Here is an 11122-nt window from a genome sequence, read left to right on the forward strand (position 1 = left end):
GAAGAGAAGGGTGCTTGCTAGGGAGTTAGAAGTTTCCCTCCTTCAAGAAGAAATCAGCTGGAGGCAAAAATCTAGAGTCCGGTGGTTGAAAGAGGGTGACAAGTGTACCAAATTCTTCCATCGGATTGCTAATGCCAATAGAAGACAGAACTATATTGAGTCTCTGATCATTCATGGCACTGCTATCTCTGATCAAGAGGCTATTAGTAGTCACATTACTCGATTTTATAAGACGCTCTTCACAGAGACTCTTAGTTGGAGACCCAGGTTGGATAATCTTCATCTTGATATGTTGGAAGGGGAAGAGTCTTCTAGTCTGGAAGTTCCTTTTGAGGAAAGGGAGGTATGGGAGGTGGTCAAAAAGATGGATAGGGATAAGGCCCCAGGCCCGGATGGTTTTTCTATGGCTTTCTTTCAGGACTGCTGGGAGGTGATCAAAAAGGACATCATGGCTGTTTTTGTGGAGTTCTATGATCGAGGCAAGTTCGAAAAAAGTCTCAATGCTACATTCATTGCTCTTATTCCGAAGTCACATGGGGCATCCGATTTGAAGGACTTCCGTCCTATTAGCCTTGTGGGAGGGATTTATAAGATTATTGCGAAGGTGTTAGCCAATAGAATGAAGGGAGTCATGAACCGGGTCATTTCCAATCCGCAAAATGCGTTCGTCAAAGGAAGACAGATTTTGGATTCGGTGCTTATTGCCAATGAATGCTTGGACAGCCGGCTTAGATCTGGGGATCCCGGCCTCTTGTGTAAGTTGGATATGGAGAAGGCTTACGATCACTTGAATTGGAAGTTTCTACTCTACCTTTTAAAAAGGTGCGGTTTTGGTGAGAAATGGTGCTCTTGGATTGAACATTGTATCTCGTCGGTGAGGTTCTCGGTGTTGATCAATGGTTCACCGTCCGGTTTCTTTGGGAGTTCGCGTGGGGTTAGACAAGGCGACCCTCTTTCGCCTTTCTTGTTCATCATGGCCATGGAGGCTTTCAGTAGGATGATTGATGCCTCTATCAGTAGGGGTTTCATCAATGGTTTCTATGTGGGTGCCGGGGAGCATGGGCGGGTTTCTGTCTCCCATCTTCTCTTTGCTGATGATACGTTGGTGTTTTGTGGGGCATCATCTGAAAATGTCAGATTTATTAAAGCTATCATTATTGGTTTCGAGGCGGTCTCAGGGTTAAAAGTTAATCGGGCCAAGTCTGTTTTGGTTCCAGTCGGAGATTCGGTGGAGACGGTTGAGTTGGCTGGTGTTTTGGGTTGTGGTACTAGTTCTTTGCCCTTGAAGTACCTGGGGCTTCCGCTAGGGGCGTCTTTCAAGCAGTTGGCTATTTGGGATGGCATGTTGGAGAAAATTGCTCGAAGATTGGCCCCTTGGAAGCGTTCTTATTTGTCCAAGGGGGCAAGGCTCACTCTCATCAAGAGCACTCTATCCAATCTCCCCACCTATCTTTTGTCTCTCTTTCCCATTCCTATTTCCGTGGCGAATCGGATTGAGAAGATTCAACGGGATTTTTTATGGGGGGGGTTCAAGGATGAGACTAAGTTCCATTTGGTAAGCTGGCATGAGGTGTGTTCTCCAATTGCTGAGGGAGGACTAGGGATTCGGAGTTTGCATCTTTTCAATCAAGCTCTCTTGGGGAAATGGTTATGGAGATTTGCAAATGAGGAAGGAGCTTGGTGGAGAAGTATTTTGGTGGCTAAGTATGGGGTGGTTTGGGGGGGTTGGCGCTCCAAAGTTCCTCGTGGAACGCATGGGGTGGGGTTATGGAAACACATTTGTGGAGTTTGGAGGTCGTTTCGGGGTCACTTCAGATTAGATCCTGGTGTGGGAGGGAAGGTTAAATTTTGGGAGGATTGGTGGTGTGGTGAGACGTCTCTCAAGGATGCCTTCCCGGGTCTTTTTAATATTGCTTGCAACAAGGACGCTTCCATTGCGGATATCCGAGAGTGTGTAAACGGGATGGTTCACTGGAATGTTACTTTCACCCGCAGTATTCATGATTGGGAGGAGATGGCCTTAGCCTCTTTCTTCTCGCTCTTGTACTCGTCTTTGATTAGGGGGGAAGGGGAGGACCGGATGTGGTGGATTCACTCAAGCAAAGGGAAGTTTGAGGTCCGCTCTTTCTATAGGATGCTTGCCCTTAAGGTTCCTAATCACTTTCCGTGGAAAAGCATTTGGCGTACCAAGGCTCCTTTGAGAGTAGCGTTTTTTGCATGGGCGGCTGCCCTTGGGAAACCTCTCACGTTGGACAATGTTCGGAAGAGAGGCCTCGTTGTGATTAATCGATGTTGTATGTGTGAGGCGGATGGGGAGTCCGTGGATCATCTCTTTCTTCATTGTGTAGTCGCACGGAAGTTGTGGGATGTTATCTTTTCTCGCTTTAACATGTGTTGGGTTATGCCTAGAAGTGTAAAAGAGATGTTCGCTAGTTGGTGGGCGGGTGGGAGAACGAGTAGTGCGGTGGTTTGGAAGATGGCTCCCCTTTGTCTCCTTCGGTGCCTCTGGAAGGAAAGGAATGCGAGATGCTTCGAAGATGCGTCGAGGAATCTAGAGGACCTTATTCTTTTCTTTTTGTACACCTTATTCACTTGGACTTCAGGCTGGCTTGCTCCTTTAGTGATCAACTTTTCTGATTTTCTCCTTATGTTCTCTTCTTCTTTCTCCCCTACTTAGTCGCTCTCTTGTATACTTCCTGTGTACTTGGGTTGCGCCCCTCTGCGCTCTTTTAATGCATTATTACTTATCAAAAAAAAAAAGGATAATTTTGTTGGGAGGAATGGGGTTGTTGAGTGGGATGTCATTTTTGTTCGATCGGTCCAAGATTGGGAGATGGATTTGGTTTCTCCTTTTTTTGATCGATTGTATTCTTGCAAGGTTTCCCTAGGTAGTGTAGATCGTATTTGCTGGTCTTCGTCCAAGAAGGGCAAGTTCGAGGTTAAGTCGTTCTACAAGGCCTTGTCCATTTCTAATCAAGAGGAGTTTCCTTGGAAGAGCATCTGGCGTATTAAGGCGCCTCAGCGAGTGGCTTTTTTCGGGTGGGCTATAGCCCTAGGCAAAATTTTGACTCATGATATGCTGCGTAAGAGGAACATAGTGGTAGTGGAGTGGTGTTGTATGTGCAAGAAGACCGGAGCGTCAGTCGATCACCTTCTTCTCCACTGTGAGCTCACAAGTACTCTTTGGCACACGATTTTTAAGCAATTTGGGTTGCATTGGGTCATGCCTTGCAGGGTGAGGGCCTTGTTTGATAGCTGGTGGTCGGGAGGGCGATCTCGAAGCGCAGTTGTGTGGAAGATGATCCCTCTGTGTCTTATGTGGTGTATTTGGAATGAAATAAATGCTAGATATTTTGAAAATTTCACTAGGACCATAGAGGAATTGACTCATTTTTTCTTCTTTACTCTTTACTCTTGGACGGCCGCTTGGCTAGCTCCTTTAGTGATTAGTTTTTCTGATTTTCTTTTTCATTTCTCTCCCTTCTAGGCGCTCTCTGTTTATACTTCCCGTGTATGTGAGTTGCACCCCTTTGTGCTTTTTATATCATTATTACTTATCAAAAAAAAAAAAAATTAGTTTACAGCAGAAACAAGAAGACCATAACCTTGGGCAATCTACTTTACCACCAATAGAAAAGAGGTTCAACCCATTCCTATCAAAAATGAGAATTTCGATATTGTAGAACTAAACGGGTGGCAATGTTGGTACATCTAACGCATGTCTAAAAGTGAAGCAACCATTTCCAACAAAGAGGAGGTAATACGAATTAAAATGAGATTTGTAAAGATTGATAAATGAATAATATGTTAGATTTAGGTCTAAATGTTAAGAGAAGCACCTTAATGGTTCTTTAATATTAATGAAGATAATTACCAAATGACTTACCTGTTACCGGACACATCATCTTTGCGAGCAAAAACATTGATGGCATGCTCAAAAATAGAGGTAACCTTTTCACCCATTTGTATAGCATGAACAGAAAAACTGCACAGACACAGTCATCATCATCATCATCATATAACATAATAATGATTGTTATAACCACCTACGAAACAGAATGATGCTATTAAATAGAAACAATGCTAAGCTCACATTCTAAAATGAACAAGCAAATAAAAATACAGAAGCATTACTTGTAGTTTATGTGACTGACAATGGGAAGATGATGATGTTGCACTTTGTCTACACTAATTTTGTAGAATGGGGTGAGAACTTCTCCAATTTTCGGAATGCGTGTATGTTCAAAGATGTGATCAATTTTCGTGAACCATCGCTCAAGTTCTTCAGGGTGCAGCTTGAAGTCTAGCGAATATTGACATACATAAACAATCATGGATCCATCAAACCACAATTCCAAAAAAATTAAAGCCAAAAATTCAGTGAGCTAAACAAGATAATAAACAAAAAATTTATATACCTTGGTTCCCCTTCCCTTCAAATCCAATAAAAATAAAATTCACAGGGACTGGAAGATACATGGAGTCAACTTCTAAAAGCTTAAGATAATTTGCAATATTACCTGAAATACAAGCAAAAAAATACAGTGGTAATAGTTCAGCAGTTATCATTTTCAAATCGATGAAAGAGATATAAATCCATTTTTTTGGGTTTTCAGAGCCTCCAAACAACTGTGAACCCTATATATTCATCATAAACATAACCCTAGCCTCTCTGCACGATTTTCAAGGTTCTCAGAAGCTGGTGGAGTGTTGGATTGATGAGAGAAGTGAAGTTCAACCGTTCCAAAGGTGTTCTTGGGAGTTTTAAAGCCCCCCAAGGTGAGAGAATTATTCCATTATCGTCTTCTATTGCATTGCATACTGTTTTTTCATTAGGTAAGTTTGTGTTGGGTGTCTTCTTGAGTTATTTGGTTTAGTTGATTACCATGAATGCATAGCACGTGTCGCTTGGGTTGTAAAAGTGTCCATAGTGGGATTACATAGGCTTGGATACAGTGTTTAAGACCGTAAATGATGCCTAGGTTGAACATTTATGAATTCCATAACCCTTACAAGCCTTCCCAGGGTTAGAACAGGTCATTCTAGGGTTCAGGAGTGCTCGGGACGAGCCAGGAATCATCCCTACCCTGTCAGGATCGATCTTGGGATTACATAGGCTTGGATATAGCTTTGTTTGAAGAAAAAAGGGTAATATAAGGTACAAAGACTTATTTAACAATGAGCAGAACAAATGAATAACCTGCAGATATCAAGAGCATCCATTTTATTTCTAACTAACCCCAAAAAACGATACCATGCTCTTACATGAATAGAGGAAATAGAGAAGACTGGAAATCCAAATTTTACCCACAAAAATTTTGCTTTCACTTAAAAAGCTCTCATCTAGGCATCAACCAAACCAATAGCAACATTCGAATATTAATCAATTGGATTGAAAAATTCAATTTTTCCAGCACAAACATATCAGAACCTCCATAATTACATCCAAATCCATTATTAGAACATAGAACTATACGCACCAAACTAAGAACAATCAATGAATCATTTAACACTTGCATTAACTCTGAAATTGACACATGGAATTTTTTTCAGATATATGAAAACAAAAAAAGAATCAGAAAAATGCCTGATTTAAACAACGAGTTGCTAAATAAGTCCATAACCACATTGATCCCACTTTTTTTTTTCTTTTTTTCCTTTTTTTGCTTTCTTCTTCTTTTTTGGGGTTGGGGAAGGTGGGATGGAGATTGTCACAAGGTGAACGTAAAGAAGGCATCAACCTCCTTGCCTTTATTATTAAGCACAGACATGCTAAAAAAAAGTGCCAACATATTTCTGAAAAACATGTACGACAAGACTTGATAGGCCTGTATGTGCTGCTATTAAATTTTTTGAATCTCTATTTCCGACCACAGCTGAGACACCCGGAGGACAGTCACAGGATGCAGCTAAGACATCTGGCACAGCAATGACGTCTGCAGCCGTTTATTCTGTAGAATGTTTTGCTTTTAAAATAGCAAGGTCTCTTTTCAAAGCATATCAATAAAATTTAATATGTAGAGTTGATAATTTTACGTCAATAAGAGATTTAAGGGTTCCAAAAAAAAAAAAATAGAAAGAAAAATCCAATGAAGTACCAATTATCATCAAATAATCTTTTCAACTCTCAGAAGACTGGTCAAGATGTAGAAAGTGGAAGAAAGGAAGACCACATAGCAAGGAGCAAAGAAGAATGAAATTTGATTAAATTTTGAATTTTAAACTCCATCATTTTTTGAATCTTAAATTTTGATTAAACAATTAAGACATTAGGAGATACATAAATTGTTGTGCCCCTTTTCTGAACTTTCATAATTTGTTGCGTCGCAGTGTTCATGAAGTGCTGTCACCCGTGTCCTGTCTTTTTCTTTTTTTCTTTTTTTCTACTTTTGGGGCATTTGTTTCTTCTTTTTTTTCTTTGGGTGGGGTGTTGTTAACGTTCCTGCAAATTTAGTTCTACAATAGTACCAAGCAACCCAGCAAACTATCAAGCCTAATGAGCAAGAAAGTAACTAGAGAACCATCTTAATAGGGCATGATCTAAAATTGATTTTACAAAGTAGTTTGGGAAGAAGAACAAATAATTATTACAAGCACTGAAAACATATAGAAGCAATAAAGAAGTTTAGAAATATATTGACGAAAGAGACATGAAACTACCTGCCTTGGTGTAATTGAGAGCTCCCATTTTGCCAGGGCTCAAAGATTCCAAATCATCAAAATCTGACATCACATTACAACAAAGACACCAAAGAAATAACACTGCTCAGTAATATTTTTTTTAAAAAAAAAAATGTACAAATTTAAATGAACAAGATGTGAAAATACCTCCACGTATAACAGACTCACTCCAGAATCTACTCTTCTCCTTGAGATTAAACAAAGAGAACACTGATGAGCTGCCACTTCTATGAGTTCCAGGGGTAAACCCAAGAGACCCAGCTGCTAAGAACTAGTATGAATCACGACATAGGTCAGCATTTTATGTGGCCGTCCAGATTATATAAATCATAAAGTTAAATTCCAGTACGGATATATCAATAAGGGTTCGTGAGGAATCAATAAAATACAGTAAAAATATCGCCTCTAGAGCACGCCATTACAGGCCACGGATGTAAGAACGCTTATTGAACATCTTTGTCCATATACAGAATTCAGTTTCTTCCATACCAAGAAAATAAAAGAAAACAAAAATCAACAAAATTGGAGCGAAAAAATATTCCCTAAAAGATAATCAAAAGATATGGCATAGGTCCGAAAGTAAGCTCCATCAATTGTTCCTTCAACTCCTAATGAAATGCAATCAATCAACATGCAAAACATAAACTTTACATTTATCTTTTAGGAGTAAAAGGAACAAAAGAGAAAACAAATACATAGGCAAGAATACATCATAAAAACATATAAATTTTGATATCCAGGTCAATAGAAAATAATTGTTTAACTAACACAAATTTTTTATAGACATTGAGGGCTATAAAAAACCCTCGGCATCAAACCCAAAACACCCCCCCCCAAAAAACAAAAACAAAAACAAAAAAAAAAAAAAAAAAAAAAAAGCAAAAATAATGAAGATTTATTTTCACTAACCCAGCGCATTCTTTATCTACCCTCACCCATCAGTAACCCTTAATTAAAGTCAAGCAAGCAATCACGCAAGTTCCTCATCATCAAGCTTAATTGAGCGTCTTCTTAGGTTGAAAAATAAAGAAGATAATAAATAAGAAAATACACGGAACGAATCGAAAGCATAATAGATAGAGAGACAGATTGTAGGTTAGGGTTGGTTTTGTGAATGAGAGAGGCTTCGATCTTTTTACCAGTAAAAGAGTAGAGACGATGAGTTGCAGATGGAACAACTTGAATTGGATGAACGCAAACGCAGCACTAGATCTGCCATCAAAATCCATCTTCTTCATCTTCTTTCAAGGGACCAACGACCAGAATTTGTCTCCTCCGAGAAGAAGTGCCCAAGAGAATTGAAAATTCATCAACTAAACGCCTACTGCTTCTTGGCTGTGTAATAAAATGAAAATTTTTGTTTTATTCTTTTTCTAATGAAGAAAATAGGAAGCAAAATATTTTATTTAGGAAATTCGACGTCATATACGCTGATGCAGCACTGCTGGCATGTCAAAAAAAATTGTTTGCTGATCATTCAAATTTTGATTTTTAAAAAACTAGTTAATTATTTGTTAAAAATGTGGTTTGTTACTTAAAATTGTAAATTTTTTATCACCAATTTCAAATCGCACTCTTGATGGCATATTTTTCATAATTTTATTTAAAAAATAACTTTTGGCCGAAATTCACTCAAATATTAAGCTCATCCCGAAGTAATTTTAAAAATTTCTTATAAAAATGATGTATCTTTTAAAATTACTATTATATTAAAATTCAATAATAGTCAATCACAAGTTTAATGGTAATTTTAAGAGTCACATTAATTTTAAAGAGATTTATAACATTACTCCCTTACTAGTGACACATAACCTAAATAAGAGTACCATTAACTTAGTGTGGTGAACCACAATTGAGGTATAGTGGTAGCCACATACTTCGGGAGGAAGATGGAGAAATGAGATCTCGAACAGACATATAATCTTATGAGCGATCTTAAGTAACTGACCTGTCTGTACATCCTGTACATCATAACTCTGATTACACAAGTGCAACTCTAAACCAAGTTTGCAATAGTTAAAGCATTTATGTATCTAGAACTAAGTATGTCTCGAACACAGATAACTATCAAGTGAAAACAAATCCCATGTGTCTAACATTCAAATTTGAACCATTAGTAGTGAAAATAGTAGTGAGACAAAATAAAACGACTTTTGACAAAAATATTAAAGTGTTTGGTGTCATGTGATTATCATAGGTGGAGTGTTTAACATAAATTATGGCGAACATAGTGGTATTGAGATCGATCTTAGACAAAACTTAATGGACAAGAGCCTCAATTTCAAATTGAGAAAGAGTATTGGGCTGGGGTGCGACGTCAATGAGAGACATGTCTAATGGATTGGCATGAGAGTGTAACACCCTCCAAAAATTAACCTTGGTTAATCTGGCAGGGTTATTAGTAATTACCTTAGTTAAACCAACTTGTGACTCGGGTTTGTTTGGTAAATGAGTTGGGGTTTCTCTCATTACTATTCATCATCATTTTTCCAAAAAAATCAACATCAAAACATTTTAACTTTTTCACTTTTTATATCACATAATTCACTTTTTATTATTATTCAAATAAAAAAAATAACTACAAAACAAAACTTTTTCATTTTTGCATACCACTTTTTTCATATTTTTATACTAAACATTTTTACTTTTTTTCCACATCAATTACAGTATCTAGACCAACCCATTTACCAAACACCACCGAGGAATCGCCACAAGTTGTGACAACAGCAGCCTTCTCTGAATAGGAGCCTTGTTATTTCCACCGGGAAGGCATTTTCTACATTCATTATTGTTGAGAATTGGGCCTAACTCGGTCACAAGTACAAAGAAAGACCATGTTAGGAAGGCCCGACCGCGCTCGAAGAAATCTTTCTATAATAGCACTCAAATAAGTCCCAAGAGATCGGAAATTCGGAGTTCATTAGTTAAGATTGGGGTTATACTTAAGAGGGCGCTCCGCACGTCTCCCCACATCTGACACATGACGGAATTTGGTGGCATATGCATAACTTTGAATAAGAGGAATGCTACAATGCATTCTAGCAACCATCTACTCACCATCTCTTCACTTGCATTTTGTTTTTTTTCATAAAAAAAGGTAAAGAGAGAAGAAATGGTGGGTAGAATGCAAAAAAACATTTCCCCTTCGAATAATTTGAAAAGAAAAGACGAGGTTAAAGCATAGCCATATTGCATATTGCTTACGTCATACACAGAAGAGTACGAGCTTGACAAAGGTCTTATCATATTGAAAAGCCATAATTGGGAATCGATCGAAACTCTGGGGGTGTTTGTTAAACTCCACTGCACTGTTCATGTATAAAATAAATAAATAAAGATTGGTATGGAAAAATGAAAAAATGGTATTGGAAAGTAAAAAATTTTGTTTTGTAGTGATTTTTTTATTTGAATAATAATAAAAAGTAAATTATGTGATATAAAAAGTGAATGATTTGATATAAAAGTAATAACGTTTTTTTTAAAAAAAAAATGAAGTGAATAGTGTGGTAGAATAATGAACAGTGCTGTAGGGTTTAACAAACACCCCCTAAATAGCACGCTCAATCATAAAGATGACTCCTGGTGGTTTCCTGGTCGATAGACCCATAACTTCATAAGCCAACAAGATGCCTATAGTATATGCAACATCTGCATTTTGTACTCTTCATTAACTCTAGTGCACATGAAAAGCAACTATCATGTTAATCACACACTGCCCAAGCTCACTACCAGCTACACCAGCTAGGTGCAAATTCATCCCTATGGCGACATATAGTCCTTGGCGTCTCAGTGATTGGTCATATCATCATCCCGTGTAACGTCCCACATCGTCTGGGTATGAAGATGAGGATGTGCTTAAATGTATACTACACTCTTAATGACAACAACGCATTTTAAAGCCGTGATGGTCATGATCCTATCAGAACTTCGCAGTTAAACTTGCTTCTGCTGAAGTAGTACCAGGATGGGTGACCTCCTGAGAAGTCTTGTTTGGGGGAACAAAAAACGGATAATATTGTGTGTCATTGAGGTGGGGTGTTACAAATGGTATCAGAGCCATTGCCCAACCTGAGATGGAGGGAGCGTGCAGAAGCTCATGAAGATCACTAGCGAGCACTCGTTTGGACGGACGCCAAGAATGGGCTAATCCCATGAGGGTCGCCAGCGGGAACGTTGGGTCTTAAGAGGGGTGATTGTGACGTCCAACATTGCCTGGTTATGGAGATGAGGATGTACTTAAATGTATACTACACCCTTAATGACAACAACGCGTTTTAAAGCCGTGATGGTCATGATCCTATCAGAACTCCGCAGTTAAGCGTGCTTCTGCTGGAGTAGTACCAGGATGGGTGACCTCTTGGAAAGTCTGGTTTGGGGGAGCCAAAAGCGGACAATATTCTGTGTCATTGAGGTGAGGTGTTACATCCCGTCTCTTGATAAG

General features: G+C 38.6%; 1 protein-coding gene across 1 annotated transcript in view; it reads right to left on the bottom strand.

The window, feature by feature from the left end:
- The window catches only part of LOC132189348 (uncharacterized), a 28843-nt gene extending 20822 nt beyond the window's left edge, over nt 1-8021 (bottom strand). Inside the window, exons 1-6 of the mRNA XM_059604055.1 lie at nt 7821-8021; nt 6829-6952; nt 6661-6723; nt 4419-4520; nt 4135-4303; nt 3887-3985 (exon numbers count right to left, since the gene is read on the bottom strand). Of these exons, the coding sequence (XP_059460038.1) occupies nt 3887-3985; nt 4135-4303; nt 4419-4520; nt 6661-6723; nt 6829-6952; nt 7821-7919 (656 nt within the window). The 5' untranslated portion in view covers nt 7920-8021. The remainder of the gene's footprint in view (nt 1-3886; nt 3986-4134; nt 4304-4418; nt 4521-6660; nt 6724-6828; nt 6953-7820) is intronic.
- Nucleotides 8022-11122: the final 3101 nt, after the last annotated feature.

The sequence above is a fragment of the Corylus avellana genome, chromosome ca8, assembly GCF_901000735.1.
Source record: "Corylus avellana chromosome ca8, CavTom2PMs-1.0".
NCBI lineage: Eukaryota > Viridiplantae > Streptophyta > Magnoliopsida > Fagales > Betulaceae > Corylus > Corylus avellana.